This window comes from Cebus imitator, unplaced genomic scaffold (genome assembly GCF_001604975.1).
Source record: "Cebus imitator isolate Cc_AM_T3 unplaced genomic scaffold, Cebus_imitator-1.0 Scaffold362, whole genome shotgun sequence".
In the NCBI taxonomy this organism is placed as follows: domain Eukaryota; kingdom Metazoa; phylum Chordata; class Mammalia; order Primates; family Cebidae; genus Cebus; species Cebus imitator.
In genome coordinates, this window is record NW_016107677.1 from 1,406,908 (window position 1) to 1,424,112 (window position 17,205).

The window sequence follows — 17,205 nt, forward strand, 5'->3', positions numbered from 1 at the left end:
AACTAACTTAATTATCATGCAAAGTATATATAATTTTCATGGTTTGCTCATCAAAGTGGCTTTAAGGGGGTTCTGTCACAAAGATGCTCTGATAGTAACAGGAAAGTAAGCACAAATCCTCACTTAGAATCTGTTAAGTGACAATAAAAAGCGTTTCAAGCTTCCATTGCTCCCCCTAATGGTAGGAAACCAGATAATATCTAGATGTATGTATTTCACATTTCTTTGTCAATTAAATGCTTTACAGAAACCTTCCTCCAAGTATGTTCAATATTGTGTTTTATGTAAGTTTACAAAATGAACTAAAAATAATAAATATGTCAACTATTATTAAATTATTGTTATTATATGAAAGAGTCCTTGCTATTCTAAGTAATTATTAAATGTTTGGAATTAATCTCTTTCCTTAAGTTTAGGATAAAGGTGAAAAAGTTAATCTCACAGACTGTATAATATAAATCAATTCTGTAGAGGAATCAATCCTATTTTTTCTCAACTGTTACTACATGATTGATTTATTTAAAAATTAAACCAGGCTCACACAACTTTACATTTAAATATTTACATCTCTAACAGCACTGACTTGTCAAATCACTCCATGTAACTTGAAATGCTGAATACAAGAAGAAAGTTTTACCTTAAAAGGCACTTTGAGCAATTTTCTTTTGAGAGCTCAGACAAAGAATGGGTATCAGTGTAACTCATGAAATACAAGAAGATGATCATAGAAAAGTGACTTTGGTGAATGGTGGTTATTTAGGATTGTCTCCTTTCCAAAAGCACAATCTCATTTTTATGATGAAAAGAGGATTATAACAGGGAAAAAAAAGTTGATGCAATAATAAAAACTAATGAGAGGAGAATTGTCCAAAGAATGAGACACGGCATCAAGAATGAATTCAAAAAGCAGAACAAAATAGGTACAAAAAGAGATAATGAACAGGAAAAAAAAAAAGTCAGTGATACAACAATACACATTTTTACTTGATAGCATGTAAGTAATTGAGAGCTGGATTTTATAAACATGAAATTGTTTTTCCAATGCATTCAACCAAAAGTCAGCATACACTGTTCAGTCACCTCTCATTACTTACAATAAAATATTTTCCATTCGTTAGGAAATAATATCTTATTCCCTGGATCTATTATTTCTTTTTTATTGATTTTCTTTCTAATCTCTAAATTTATTTACTTTATTTTTATAACTGATTCTCTGTCTATATTCTGTCTTATTCTAGCATGGATTATTTAAAACCTGTATTAGTTTTGGAACCACTAAATATTTGCTCAGAAGTTTGGATTACCAGAAAAGTACCCTAACTCTTTAAGAACTTCCCAGCCTAAGAAATCACTGATTTCATGAATTCATCCTGGAGATTTTGCTTAAAAATGAGAAATAACAGATCTCATGTTTCACAAAATCAAAATGACAACTTTTGGAGTGGGGGAATGAGAAATGGGAAAAGAGATCAGTATGCTGTATATAGCAGTGCTTTTGAATGACTCCTTCTGTGCGTCAGAAATCCAAAGCAGCAGCAGCAATTAGGGAAGATCGTCACTTTCACTCAAGGTTCAGAAATGGGGGAGGAAAAAGGGGAGGACAAAAGAAACGGGGAGGAGAAAGAAGGGAGGGATGGAGGTGAAGATAGGGCACATCCTGCAAAGATAATGCCTGTACAATCAATGACATCATCCTCCTGCTTATATATGTAGGGGAATGGCCAGAGAACCTCTCATAGTTCACTCACTTTCAAAGCCAGCTGAAGGCAAGAGGAATCGCTAGAGAGAGCCCCCTTCAGTGTCCTTCTGACTTTTATGAACTTGGCTTGCTAGAAGGCTGAAAGATGATGGCAGGAATGAAAATCCAGCTTGTATGCATTCTAATTCTGGCTTTCAGCTCCTGCAGTCTGTGCTCAGGTAAGCAAAACTGCATTTCACAACTCCCTGAACTGATTTATTTTTTCTCTTTTGCATTGTGTTGCTACTTATGTTAATGTATTTATGATTTACCTGTCAGTGATAGAAACTGTGAATATCTTTTTCTCTGCCTTTATGATTACAATAACTGAGAGATTTATTTTCCCTTTTAAAATCTGCAAAGCAATAAAAGGGATTTCAATGAAACACTGCATGACCCCCTTTGGAATGCAATCATGAGGGAAAAAAATACCACAAAACTTTCAATTAGGCTGGTCATTACCTAATGGGAAGTACATAGGCAGTGGCTGTCAACCTGAGAACTCATCATTAAATCCCATCCATTCAAAATGTTTTATTCTTATCCTCATTCATCTCTTAGCAAGCGGTGGCCCTCATGCCATTGTAATAGTCCTCATATTATCTTCCTACTTGTTTGTGTTAAGATAACACATGAAGTGCAAATTGATGCTTAGTGAATGAATGAAGCATTATTTGTAGAAAATTATTTCTAGAAAAATACAAAAATATTCCCAGTCCTTTTTGAGAATACATTGTGCATAGTCTAATAAGTATGCTATTAATATAACAGTTTGGTACTTTTTCTCCATGCCATTTAAGTTAATACAGAATTCAGTTGGCAAATTGGCATTCTTATATTGATGGAAATGATTTGACTTGAGAGTGTTTTGCATGAGGTATGAAAGGAGAAGTTATATAGTCCTAAATGTCTATGAATAACTCACTTTGAAAATGAGGTTTAAATTGAAAGGTGTAACATGAAATATTACAACCACTGCAAAAAGCTCTACTTAATATTTAAGAAATATTGGAATGACCACTTCTAACTGAAAAGAACACCTTAGGAAGAAAATGCAGCAAAAATAATTTACCCTGTTCTATGCCTTTAGGTATCATAAATATGACATTGAAATGTTTAATTCAAACTCATGCTACAATTTGATATGAAATTGAAATCTAAGAAGATATGTGATTTATGCAATTATTTTAATCATCAGAAAATAACTTTAAATCTTATGAGAAAAACACAAACTTTTCTACAATTATGAGTTTATCTGAAAGTTAGGTGAGATTAAAGCTTCACATACTTCTGAAAGAAAAACTGGATTATTGATGAAGCACTGTGTTTGTTAACTTGAAACTACTTGCTGTAATATGCAAAAGTTATGAGGATTTTGGTATATACATTGTTCATAAATGACTAATAGAATTTGCCATCCCTTTTGAAAAATAGATTATGTATCTAACAAATAGGGAGAAAGATCTCTTGTACAATTTAGGTTCTAGGTAAAATCAAACAAATGGTTTCTCTGAGTGTGACATTTCTTTTTAATGAGTGTATAGTACAAGGAAGATAGAGTCATTTTTAACTTTTTATTTATTATAGCATTTTCTAAATTTTCCTTCTCTGTAAAATATTCATTAACAGAAACTTGGATACAGTTTTTAAAAAATGCAGTGATCCATATTCAATGATGTTTTACATGTGATGTTGAACAGCTCCACTTTTGCTTAAACAATTTCCTTAAATGCTTGTGATAAAATTAAAGGTACATAATTCCAAATTCTTGCGTAAAGTGCAAATACATTTCTTTCAAAGTGTGTTTTTGTAAAAAATCATCTCAAGTTAAGTAAATCTCAGTATCTTTATTATTCAAAAATTATCAATAAGCAATTCCCTTTGGTTTTGCCTTGAAAAAGTCTCTTATATAATCTTCATTATGTTGTGTATTTAAATGTTAATATGCATATTTTCTATATATGTAAACTATGGCTGGTAAGAAATAAACTATCCTAGCATATTTGGTAAAATATGTATTACACAATATGATCACATTTTTAAAATCTGAAATTCAAAGAATGAACAACTCCAAGTCATCAATAGCTGTCTGAGCAAATAGTCATATGCATTTTCTTAGAAGTGCTTCTATTATTTTAGCTTCCTATTATGCTAAAATGTAGCTATAATTTGTTTTTTAGGGTTACTATTTTTAAGAAAGTGCATTAGAAAGACTAAACCTGTAAAACTAATATTTTAGATTAACCTAAAATTTGTAGATTATGAGATAATTATATGATATGTGATTACAGTAAACGTGATTTTGATTTTACTCAGATTCAGAAGAGGAAATGAAAGCATTAGAAGCAGATTTGTTGACCAATATGCGTACATCAAAGGTAACTGTTTATTTTCCTTAACCCTTGGTTGAAGAACATATGAACTTCCATTATAAACATGGTATCTTTTTCCTATAGTACTAACTTCCCATCAAGATTGAAATGTTCCTTGAGAGGCATTTCCTTTTTGAAAAAAATTTTCTTTTAGTAAAAAGAAGTCAAAGGTGTAGATATGACAGGCAAAGAAACTAGAGTTCTATCAATCAGCATGTTGCAATTTTAATTGTCACACATATTTACGTGGATGTAGGTGTTTTTAAAGGAACTTGTTTCCATGCCTTTTACATTGGGCATGATGAAAGGTGTATTGGTCTCAAGTTCAATGAAAACAAAGTGAGCTCTTTGCCTTTTGTTATTATCTTAGGGGAAATAAAAAGGTGTTCCTAAATTAGAAGTAAAAGTTCATGACACCCTGTGAAAGAAATGTAGTAGAAAGGGGAGAGCAATGGACTGGAAGACAGGAGCTTTGAGATCTAATTCTGAAACAGTGACTTATAAATATTTGATCTTTAGCAAATGTATTAATTCACCTTGCTTACCTGTGTTTCCTTGTTTTTAAATGCAGGGGTTGCAGTTCATAATCTTCCAGACATTTATCATTCTACAATGCATTTAATAATTACTAAACTGTACTCTTCATTGTATGTCAAGATTTAAATTCTCCCTACAACAGACATGTTATTTTTACATGTTCCTTTTTTTTTTTCTTTGAATTGAGCCAAATGCAACTTTGTATACTGGGCCCTATTACTCCTCTGTTGGTGTCTTGAAAGCAAATTTTTATATTTCCAGTCTGTATCTAGGAATAAGTTCTGGGGTACATATGCAGAATGTGCAAGTTTGTTACATAGTTAAATATGTGACTTGGTGGTTTGCTGCACCTATCAACCCATCACGTTGGTATTAAGCCCAATATGCATTAGCTGTTTTTTCTAATGTTCTTCCTTTCTCCACCCCACCCTCTGACAGTTCCCAGTGTGTGTTGTTCCCCTCTCTGTGTCCATGTGTTCTCATTGTTTAGTACTCAATCTGAATACCAATGGACACAACCTCTTCAGTTCAAAAATAGAAAGACAACTGAAATTAATAGTCTGTGTTAGAAAATGGGATAAGTTAGGTACCTTGATGTCTTGGTATAGATTTATCTCATTCCCAGGTGCAACTTAATACATAAAGGTCCTAAATAATCTGTGATGCTACCCATAACAATTATTAATGTGTGGAATACATTATTGGCCTCATACTTTATAATTTTCCACATTTATTAATACCATCTTTGTCTCTGCTCCATTACACTTTAAGCTGAAATGTAATGGAGTAGAATAATGTTTTTTGAATTTGTAATTTTTCATCTGTGATATACATATATCATATTTATATATTTCTGCCATCATTTCAATTTCCTTGTTTTCTTACTTTGCTCTGTGTGTACACGCATGTGTGTATGTGAATATAGCTATTGTGTTTTATTAAATAGAAGTTATGAGATATTGGCACTATGCAACTTTGTGACATGATGTTACTAAATTAGTAACACTGAATTTATTGGAGTAGCAATTAGACCCTAACATGTGATGATTTAGCACACTGGGAATTCATTTCTTGCTCGTATAACAAAAGTTTTAATTGCTGTTGTTTTTTGCTTTTGGGTTTTTGTTTTTTTCAGATTAGTAAAACAAGTGTTCCCTCTTGGAAGATGACTCTGCTTAATGTTTGCAGTCTTGTAAATAATTTGAACAGCCCAGCTGAGGAAACAGGAGAAGTTCGTGAAGAAGAGCTTGTTACAAGAAGGAAATTTCCCGCTGCTTTAGATGGCTTTAGCTTGGAAGCAATGTTGACAATATACCAGCTCCACAAAATTTGTCACAGCAGGGCTTTTCAACACTGGGAGGTATAGCAATAACACAATATTAATATAATTATAGTTACACTAGTTAGCTCTCATTTGTAATAATGTATTAAATTCCTGATAATAATCATAACAAGAAGAGTTACAAGTACTGAAGGAGAACAAGCCATGTGTTGAAGTCAACATTCCTTCCCACCTTCCAAATGTCCTTCAAATATTTGAAACTTAGCAAAATATGGTTTTCTTCAACCTTAAAAGGGGGTATATCGTAAGGCAGATTTGATCCACATGTTTTTATTATGCTTACGTGGATGGCATGTTTAAGCAATTTTTGTTGTAGGTGGTAGCATGTCTAACAAATGTAAGGAACTCAAATTGTTGTCTTAGAAACACAAAGTCATGTTTACTCATCTATAAACAAACACAGAATACAAAGGTTCCAAATGAAACTGGAATAAAACATAAAAGTTTCTATTTGTATTTGAATATATTAGACAAATAAAAATGTAGTTGCTTATATATGAAAACATAGGATAAGGATATATTAAGTTGGTGCAAAAGTAATAGCAGTTTTTGCCACTGAAAGTAATGGCAAGAACCGCAGTTACTTTTGCACCAACCTAATGTTTCCCTATTATTTTAGTTTTTTCTGAAACCTTTTGTATTTGAATATATTAGGCAAATAAAAATATTTTCAATTTATGTAAAAGTATGTAATAGGAATATATATCCCCACAGTTCCAATTTATTTGGAAACCTTTGTGTTCTGTGTTTGTTTATAAATACATACAAAACTTAGTGCGTAATAATGTACTTTCAAAACACTTTACAATTTATTGCCTCCATTGATATATTTTGCTCTGGGCAAAGATAAATTGCAGCTTTGGAAAGATAGAGAAAATTTTTGGGATAAAGAAGAGGAGGGGGAAGAAAAATAAATTATTTAATGAAACAAAACAAAATTTTAAAAATTTCTGACAGGGGAGCATTTCTTTCAAATTAACCTCTAAGACAAATTTGGTCAATATTTTATGTTCTGGATTTACAGTAGCACTGGGTATCTGAGGGGGCCTTCCCTGCTAATTTAACAAAGTTGTGATTGACTACCAAAGAGCTACCCTGTAGATAAGAAGATATGCAGGCAAAATTTCTAGTGTTTATAATAACTGGTAAACAAAAAGATAATTTCTAAACAAAAAACTAAAAAGACCAGTTTTAAATTTACTATTAATTCTTTAATTTAAATTCTTGGTAAATGGTTTAGTATTTAAAATATGTTTTAGGTCAAAGAAACTTGAAAAAATATATATTTTAATATAATAAAATATCCATCATATACTATTTATCCAAAAAAAAACCTCAATAAACTATTATGCAGACAAATCAAGTACAAATAAGATTAAAGCTTTTGCCTATTTTAAATGTTACTGAGTGATTTAAAAATAAAATGATAATATCATTGTGAGTATAGTACAAGTAATTACAGACTATGCAGAGAGAAACTAAAGATTAAGAAACTAGATTGTCTGACAGTAGCTGTTTTTTCTCCTCTGAAATTGAATAGCTGTGGGTTGAAATAAAGTACTTGGTTGTAATATTTTATTCCTATGCATTACGAATTAAAACTTAGCCTCTGATGAGTATTTGTTATAGTGACCCCCTAAATTAGAAGACAACCAAAAATATAAAGAACATTTTTATCTTAAACCTATTTTTTATATTTATGTAAATTGTGTGTGAAACTCTGGACAGATTTCTTAAATATTTTATGGTAGCTGAAATTTTTGAGTCAGAACTGTATTCTTAGGTTAAAAAAATATACTTAATATTAGAATGGGGCATATTCCTCCCTCATCACATTAGGCAAGATGCTACATGAAGCTTAATTCCCTTAAGTTATTGAATCTGAGATTGCTTTAATGATTAAGAACCCCAATCTAAGGAGATTGTCATGATTTATACAGAGCTTTCCCATATGTTGATTTCTACAACTGACCAAATTGGCTAAAGCAGGCATTCTTCCCTCTATCGAGAAATAGATCCTTGGAATGGTTTTCATGTCAAGTCAGTAATTGACATGATTGAGTATTAACTTTTGTTACCTTTGTGGCCCAACTTGATTTACCAGATCAAAAACTATATTTATTGTAATGTATAATATATTTCATACTTTTGGTGTTCCCATCATAAATCAAAGCCTGAAAAATATTCAAATGTCTATTTGGTGGTTTTCTTCAAAAGGAGGGATTAGTGTATGGACTTGAAGTATATGGTTGGTGAAGTATATAGAAATTTTTAAAAAGACCTAGCCTGGTGAACTAGGAAGAATGCTGAACTGAGTCAGAATTACCATGTTCTTATACTGTTTCAGCCACTGGATAGCCGTCTCTCCTTTGAAAAAACAATTTCTTTGAACTTCATATATCTCAACTACATATGTTTTGCTGTCTTAACAGCAAATGAGATAGGCTGTAGAGAAATGCTCTGAAACAAAAGATTTTATTCATGTAAGTTTCACTTGTGTTACCTCTATCTTGCAGTTAATCCAGGAAGATATTCTTGAAACTGGAAATGACAAAATTGAAAAGGAAGAAGTCATAAAGAGAAAAATTCCTTATATTCTGAAACGGCAACTGTATGAGAATAAACCCAGAAGACCCTACATACTCAAAAGAGATTCTTACTATTACTGAGAAAATAAATCATTTATTTACATGTGATTGTGATTCATCATCCCTTAATTAAATATTAAATTATATATGTGTGAAAATGTGACAAAAATCACACTTATTGAATGTGATTTTTCTGCGCTAATATAAATTAAACTAAGTGTTTACAAATAAATCTAGATCTTCAGCATGATGTGTTGTGTATAATTGGAGTAGATATTAATTAAATCACATGTATAATGTTTTGTAATTTTGCAAAACATATCTTGAGTTGTTTAAACAGTAAAATGTTTGATATTTTATATCAGCTTATGAGATCAAAGTACTACAGCAAAGCCTAGCCTACATATCAATCACCCAAAACAAAGTAATAGCACTCTTTTATTATTTTGACTGAATGTTTTATTGAATTGAAAGAAATACACACTCTTTTCAAGACTTCCTCATGAATCTCTCAAGTATAAGAAAAGTTACTGTGATAAAATAGGGCCATCTGAAAGAATGATTCATCAACTATTGTTAAATATTCCTGTTTTAATGAATAATGAACTGATTTTTTTTGTCTGTTAAGTGAACTTGATAGCCAATAAAAAGAAAATTAGTCATAAAAATCATATGTTTCTCCACAGATTTACTTCTGTAAGAAGAGTTACTTTTACAGATTATTTTTCCTTTTCACATTTTGATCTAGTAAATAATTGTTTTACTTTTAACTTCACCGAAGTATTTGTGTGACTAATATTTTTCTCAATTGGGAAGGCATATTTGAGGCAAAAGCTATGCTTGAAATAACACCTCTTAAATTTTCTTTAAGATAATACGCATGATGTCTGAAGCCCTCAAAGTCTTTGGAAGTCATCATTAGTGGTTACTTTCTTGACTCTCTCTTTTATAGAGGTCTAGGAAGTCCTCCCCTCACAAGGCTGCAACCTATTTCACAGTCATCTATGCAGGATAACTCAGAGTCTGAATTGTTCCGGAATTAAGAAGACTTGACAACTCCATATCCTTTTGAGAAGATCGCCCCTCCCCAAGTATTAATTTTACTCTTAGTAGAATTTAAGAAAAATCTATAGATCACTTGAGTTTTTCTTGTAAAACATGACTTCCCATTACTGCCACCCCACCATCTCTTCCCATCCCATTAATCTCATAATTAAAAGTGCCAAGGTTCTGCGTATAAGAAGGAAACTACTTCATAATGATTAAGAGTGTGTTCTTTGCAGTTAGAATTCCTAGATTCAGCTCCACTCACTAAGCAGTATTGAACAACTTACTGAACCTCCCTATTTCTTCAGTCATAAAATGTAGACAATAATGAGGTTTGCAGGAAGATGATATGAGCTGATATATAAAAAATGCTTAGAATGATGCCTTGAACATATTAATAACATACTAAATTTAACACTTATTAGTAGTAACAGTAATACCAACTTTCCCATTAGAAAGCATTCATCAGATGATACACTTCCCTGTTTATTTCACTAGGTCATATGGCATAATCAAAGCTCTCTTCTAAGCCAATACCCACTCCTTTCTAACCCTTTAAATGCTTTCACTGGTTTTTCTATGAAACTCATGGTCACTGCTTTCTTAATAGCTTTTTCAATGTCTGACTGACTTTTTCTGTATGTGTTAACATTGTCTGGAAGTGAGGTATGTGTTCTGGTCACAGTATATTTTTCCTTTCCCTTTTAAAACTATGGATTATTTGAAATACAGAGCATAAGACAATTTCATCTACTGTGTTTCGAATATTTTTCTCTCAGTTTCTGAACATTTTCACCTCCAATAGTGAACATTTATCCTTTTCATCTCAACCAGCCACTTCCATGGTCATAGCACAGAACCTTTCAATACCAATAAATTCATTCTTTACAAAATCTCAGTTTCAAACACTCTACTGTTGAAACATCATCTTTTTTTTCAGTTCACATGAGCTAGTACTCTCACTCTAACATCTACGATTCTGTCTAATCCATTGTCCTACCACTTTTTACTCTTCACCTTCTAATTATGCCTTTATCTTGTTCATTAGTTAGCTTAGATACTTTGCTCCAAAATTAAAATGACTGCCTTGTTACCTTCAACACTCTGTGTTAAATCATATACACTTCTCAAAACGCTAGCTGTTAAATTTAAATCTCCCCTGATTCTGACCTCACTGAAAAGCTTAACAGAGCTGGAAGAAAGTGCTTAACCTTTTGAATCGTCACACTTAATTTTTTTTTTATCACAAATCTCAAGGGAATCCTTGTTATTGCTCAGAATTTCTACTACGTTTGTCAAATAAATTTCACCTTTGATTCTCAGTGATGTTGTTTCATATCCTCTCTCCTTTGAATTTCAATATCTTTAATTCTCCTAACTTTCATTTGATGACTTTTCAATTATTTCTCCAAAAATATAGAAACAATAAAAAATTTTTTATCATTCTTCCCTCTCTATTAAACGTAACCGTCTCCCTGCAACTTTCATTCTTTCTCTTTTAACCCCTTCCATTTCGATGAAAGAACTGTTTCTTCTTTTATCAGGGTGACTTCTTCATGTTTCCTTCTCAGTAAATGGTCCTAACCCTGGCTCAGGCTAAAAGCCTAATAGTCATTCTTAATTTATCCTTTTAATATAAAGCTTCCATTTTGTCCACTACGAAGTTGTGTTGTTTTGTCTTCAAAATACAACTTAAATCTATGTCTTGTCACATTCACTATTACTATCCTAAGCCACCATATTTCCATCTGAACTACGGTACTTTCTTCCTAGCCCCATGTACTATATGGCTATAGATGAACAAAATCAATATGGCTATTGATTTTGTTCATCTATAGCCATATAGTACATACCTTTTTACAAATTTTCATTTACTTTTTCATTGATACACAATAGACGCACACATTTTCTGGGTACCTGGGATAATTTAATACATTCATATAATTTATAAAGATCAAATCAGTGTAATTAGGATATCCGCTATCTTAAATATTTGTCTTTTCTTTATACTAGAAATATCTGAATTATTCTCTCCTGGTATTTTGAAATATACAACAAACTATTGTAAACTACAGTCATCCTACTGATCTATCGAACACTACGTCTTATTTTATTTATCAGGTAGTATATTGGTACCCATTTATTATTTTTAATTAATCCCTTTATCTTCCCCTCCCCCTACTCTTTCTGGCCTCTGGTAACCACCTATCTGTGGTCTATCCTTATGAGATCCACTTTTTTAGCTGCAATATATTAGTGAGAAGATGCAATATTTGTCTTTGTGTGTTGGCTTATTTCATTTACATAATGACCTCCTATTCTATCCATGTTGTTGTAAATGACAGGATTTCATTCTTTTTTTATGGCTGAATAATATTTATACATTTCTTTTTTTGTTTTCTTTTAGAAACATAAATTAAATCAAGCTACATATCCCATCTCAAAATCTCACAGTGGACTTCTGATTTCTGGTCCAGCATATCAAAAGCTTGGAAGTCATCACTCAACCCCAACAACAAGTAAAAAGCTGAACAAACTAAAAGAACAAAATCAATGACCCATTTCAGATTTATAAGACAAGAGAGGTCACAGGGCAAATCACTGTCCCAGAAATTGGAGGGGCAAACAGGTAAATATATAGAGCAACTTAATGGAGCAGAAACCCACAGGTAGTATTCTTCATGGAAACAAGTGCCAGGGGAAGAAAGCTTAATTGTGATTAACAATTTGCTGGAGACTTAGTGTGGACAAGTCTGAGAGCTTAAAAACTCCAGAGGGACCCCGTCATTGGAGGGCTCCCACACTTTTGTGAGTTTTACTTCTTTGAGCACAACCTGCTTTTATGGTAAATATTAGAGAAAAATCTCCTCGTGCTTCTGGTTGAGAAGAGAAAATAAAATCATTTAAAAATATATCAGAGAATTTGATTGCTCTTCATAAGGTCTGTTTTTAGAATGAACTGTTCAACCAGAGCCTAACCTGTTGGGATTTTTATCAGAACCTACCTGACCTGGGGAAGATAACACCAAGATCCAGCTCCCTGCAACCATTCTGTCCCACTCAAGGAGGTACAAGCAAAGAGGAGGGGTGAAATGAGAAACGTGTAAAGTTCACAATCCAGAGGCATGGGGTCACTGAAAGACTAAAACATAATCATTGGACTATGGAATGCTTGCCCTCCTTACACCATAGTACCACAGTACTATGGGCCTACTTAAAACAGTTCCTTTGACTCAATACATAATGTCAGGCTATCAAAAAAAAAAAAAGTCACAAGACATACTAAAGGCATAGAATCACAATTTGAAGAAACAGAGCAAGTATCACAAGCTGACTTAGACATGGTAAGGGCGTTGGAATCGGGATCAGCTATTTAAAATAACTGTGATTAATATGCAGAAGGTTCTAAAGAATAAAGTAGACATTGTGCAAGAATAGGTGACAATGAAAACAAAGAGAAAGAAATTTAAATAACAAAAAAAAAGTGCTAGAGATTAAAAAAACACCTTAACAGAAATGAAGAGTATCTTTTATCAGCTTATGAGTAAACTGGACACTTCTGTAATATGAGTCTCTTAGATTGAATATATATATTTATATATATATCCAAATATATGTAAATTTTTATGTAGATCCAAATATATATATATATATCTCCAAATATATATATATTTACATATATATCCAAATATATATATATATTAGATTAGAAAAAATCTTAATTTTATATATATATATCATATATATATATATACATATTTGGAGATTATCTATCTATCTATCTATCTACGAGGCTCCAAAACTGAAAAGCAAAGAAAATAAAAACTCAAAAAACATGGAACAGAATATTTAATAAGTGTAGAACAACTATAGAAATGCAACTTATGCATAGGGGGAATACCAAAGGAAGAAGAAAAAGAGAACAGAGTATCTTTTTGATATAAGGATTGCTTTTCCTTTGGGCAGATACCCAGTAGCAGAGTTGCTGAATCAAAGGGTAGTTCTATTTTTAGTTTTCTGGGAAATCTCCATACTGTTTCCCAAAGAGTGTTTTCTGTATTTCAGTTATCTGGTTTCTGAGAATATCAATTTTGTTTATTTGTAATGCATATTCACAGGAGATAAATAGCCAGCATGAGTACTGAAGATACTTGTTTGTTTATCTCAGCCCTACTCACAATAGCAAAGATACAGAATCAACCTAACTGGCCATCAGCGGATGATTGAATAAAGAAAATGTGGCATATACATAATGGAATACTACTCATCCACGAAAAACAGTGAAGCATGTCCTTGAAAGCAGCATGTGTGGAAACTGGAGGCCATTATGTTAAGTAAAAAAATTCAGAAACAGAAAGTCAAATATTTCATGTTCTCACTTGGAAGCAGGAACTAAATCATGTGTACACATGACATGGAGTGTGAAATGATAGACATTGAAGACTTGGAATGGCAAAGAGGTGGTAGGAGAGTGGCTGATGAGAAATTACTTAGTAGGTACAATATATATTATTTGGGAGATGGATACAGTAAAAGCCAAGACTCCACCACAATGCAATATGTGCATAGTGCACATATACACATGATAAAACTATACAAAGCTGCGCTTGCACTTTTGAACTTTATATAGATTTTAAAAAAGAGAAAGATGCTTAAAAACAAACAAGATCAAGGTTACCACCAGGCCAAATTTTTAAAAAAAGATGTCACTTCCTCCCAGTGGATAGGATTCAGCCCTGTGCTTAGGTGCACAGATTAATATTTCATCTTCCACCCATTCTCTCTTCTGGAAACCCTTGTGCTGAGCACACCCTGCCCATGTAGGCACTGGTAAGGCTAAAGAATTTAAAAGTGTTGCCAATTCAAATATCAACTGGATACTAATTTGAACCTTAAGTTAAATTAACAGAAAAAAGTAGTCCTCTTCTGAAAGCTTGGCATTTAGTGTTGAATCATTATTAACCTTGATTAATTGACTGAAATAACAAATTAGATTAGAAAAAAAATCTTAATTGGAAATATTCCAGGCACAGTGGGTCACACCTGTAATGTCAGCATTTTGGTAGGTGGGTAGATCACCTGAGGTCAGGAGTTCGAGACCAGCCTGACCAACATGGTGAAACTCTGTCACTACTAAAAATACTAAAATTAGCTGGGCATGTTGGTGAGTGCTTTTAAACCCAGCAACTTGGGAGGCTGAAGCAAGAGAATCGCTTGAACCTGGGAGGTAGAGGTTGGAGTGAGCTGAGATCACGCCACTGCACTCCAGCCTGGGCAGCAATGTGAGAATCCATCTCAAAAAAAGAAAAAGAAAAAAAAAAATTTAATTAGAAATATATCTCTGTGTTATATTTATTTTTGTCAATTAATTCCAGACAAAATTGCAAAAAGGCAGTTTTTCCTTAGTTTCCTTCCTCTTTCCATCTTTCATGATTTTTCTTCCTCTGGGTAACAATTTTAAAATGACAGTCTCAAAACTACAAGACAGTTTGGTTCTCTCCGCAAGGAGCCTACAACCCCTTTTGCAGTGTCTTTCTTTCCCTACCTTTCAGATTCTGCTTTCTCTGCCCTTTTGCTGATCTTGTACCATAAAGGCCCAGATGAAACAGCTTCTTGTCAGGGTGAAGAGGGAGTGTGTGCTAGCAATTGCATGCTCACTTTGGTTGCCTGGAGAGGAGGGAGACCTGTGACAACTCCCACACAATATATTTAACTTCATCTAAGACATACTAATGTACAGTGGTAAAGTCGCATGTTTTAAGGCTACACTAATTTATTACACAGCAAGTATTAGAAACAGGGTCCATTTATTTTTTCATATAGTTTCTTCCCTGAGAAAGGCCTCCTGAGGCAAATAAAGCTGTTACATTAAAAACTATCAAAGTATTGTGCCAGGTTGAACTTACTTAGAAATGGAGAACAGAAGTTCCACGTTGGGGCAGGAAACTTAAGTCGACCTTGTTACTGTGTAATGCAGACTGTTAGACCAGTTGTTACTCAAATGAAGGTTGGTGGCTTCTTCATCAGAGTTAAAAATATGAATTCTATGACTTCCTAGCAGAATTAGCAAATCAGAATTTCTGAGAGTGAAGTTTGTTTCTTTCCTGTTTGTGTGTGTGTGTGTGTATGTGTGTGTGTATATACATGTGTGTGTTTTAGACAAAGTCTCACATAGTCACCCAAACTAGAGTGCAATGGTATGATCATGGTTCATGGCAGCCTCAAACTCCCATACTCAAACTATCTTACCATCTCTGCCTTCAGAGTACTTGGGACTACAGCTGCAAACCATCATGCCCAGTTAACTAAATTTCTTTTCTTTTTGCAGAGACAGGATTTTGCCATGTTTCCCGGGCTGGTCTTGAACTCCTGGCCTCAAGTGATCCTCCTGCCTCAGACTCCCAAAGTGCTGGGATTACAGATGTGAACCACTGTGCATGGCCAAAATTTGGTATTTTTATTTGTAATAAGCTACTGAGGTAACTCTGATACATAGTAAAACATATGGGAAATATATGGCTGTTAGCTGTTTTTAGAAATTTATTTTACACCTGGTAATCTATGATGATAAAGTAGATTTTATTTGTATTGTAGGAATAAAGGGAAAATTTCATTTCTATCCTCTGAAAATTTGACGAAATATCAACTGAAAAAAAAAGATGGATTAATAGGAGATAAGACATATAAATTTACTTGATTATAGTTTTATTTGAAATGCAAGCCTTTAGTATGAAGACCCAAAGATACAGGGAAAACTATCAATTTTTATTCTTAGGTTCAGTGAAGCATGAAAAGTTGTATAAAGTTATGATTGAATAAAAAAGGGTATGATCTAATATTAATACATTCAGTGCAAATAACATAACACATTATCTTAAATTGGTGGCAACTTAACTCTGATTGCAAAACTACACAAAGAAATTAATTTTAAAAAGTAGCGAAAACAACAACTCTAAATTTTAACTTCATGCTTTCACCTCTTAACTTCTTTTTCTAATTATATCTTATTATACTATGTCTTAAAAATTTATTGTGCTTATTATTTTTGAGTTGTTCATTCTTTAGTCTTCCAACTCAAGATATAAGTACTCATCATTATAGTATTATAATAGTCTATATATTTTTTTTTCACTGTTCAAGGTTTATTGAGGGTAATTTTAGTTGGTGTAATGCTTGGATAGTTGGTTGCATTGTTTATATGTAGATCTTTTTACATTGCATGGTAATGTACACTACTGATATATATAGTTCACAAAATTAGATCCTTTGGAACAAGACATGTGATATTAGATCTATACACTGAATGCCAGGATGTGACTGACTGGGAAAAAAATGTTGGACTAGGCATGTTCAGCGAAGGAGCCAGGAAGTTATATAACAAAGGAACATCTCTCTGGCTCAAGGGGCAACTGCAGCATGTGCAGCATTGGCAGTGGTGCCTCAGAGGTGGCAGAACGATTTCACACTAACCAGTTTAGGACTACACAAGATTACCACCATCCAGCATCAGGATATAGCTGTAGGACTATACAAACCATTCCTATTTCTAACTTCTGGAATTGATGTTTTTCCTAGTCCATA

At 32.9% G+C, this 17,205-nt stretch overlaps 1 protein-coding gene across 1 annotated transcript; it reads left to right on the plus strand.

Moving 5' to 3' along the window:
* The first annotated feature begins 1,618 nt into the window (after nucleotides 1-1,618).
* On the plus strand, nucleotides 1,619-9,243 carry NTS (neurotensin). Its single transcript, XM_017506831.2, has 4 exons — nucleotides 1,619-1,917; nucleotides 4,055-4,116; nucleotides 5,783-6,007; nucleotides 8,506-9,243. Exons 1-4 carry the CDS (start codon nucleotides 1,845-1,847, stop codon nucleotides 8,656-8,658), a joined length of 513 nt encoding a protein of 170 aa, XP_017362320.1. The 5' UTR covers nucleotides 1,619-1,844; the 3' UTR covers nucleotides 8,659-9,243.
* The last annotated feature ends 7,962 nt before the right edge of the window (nucleotides 9,244-17,205 follow it).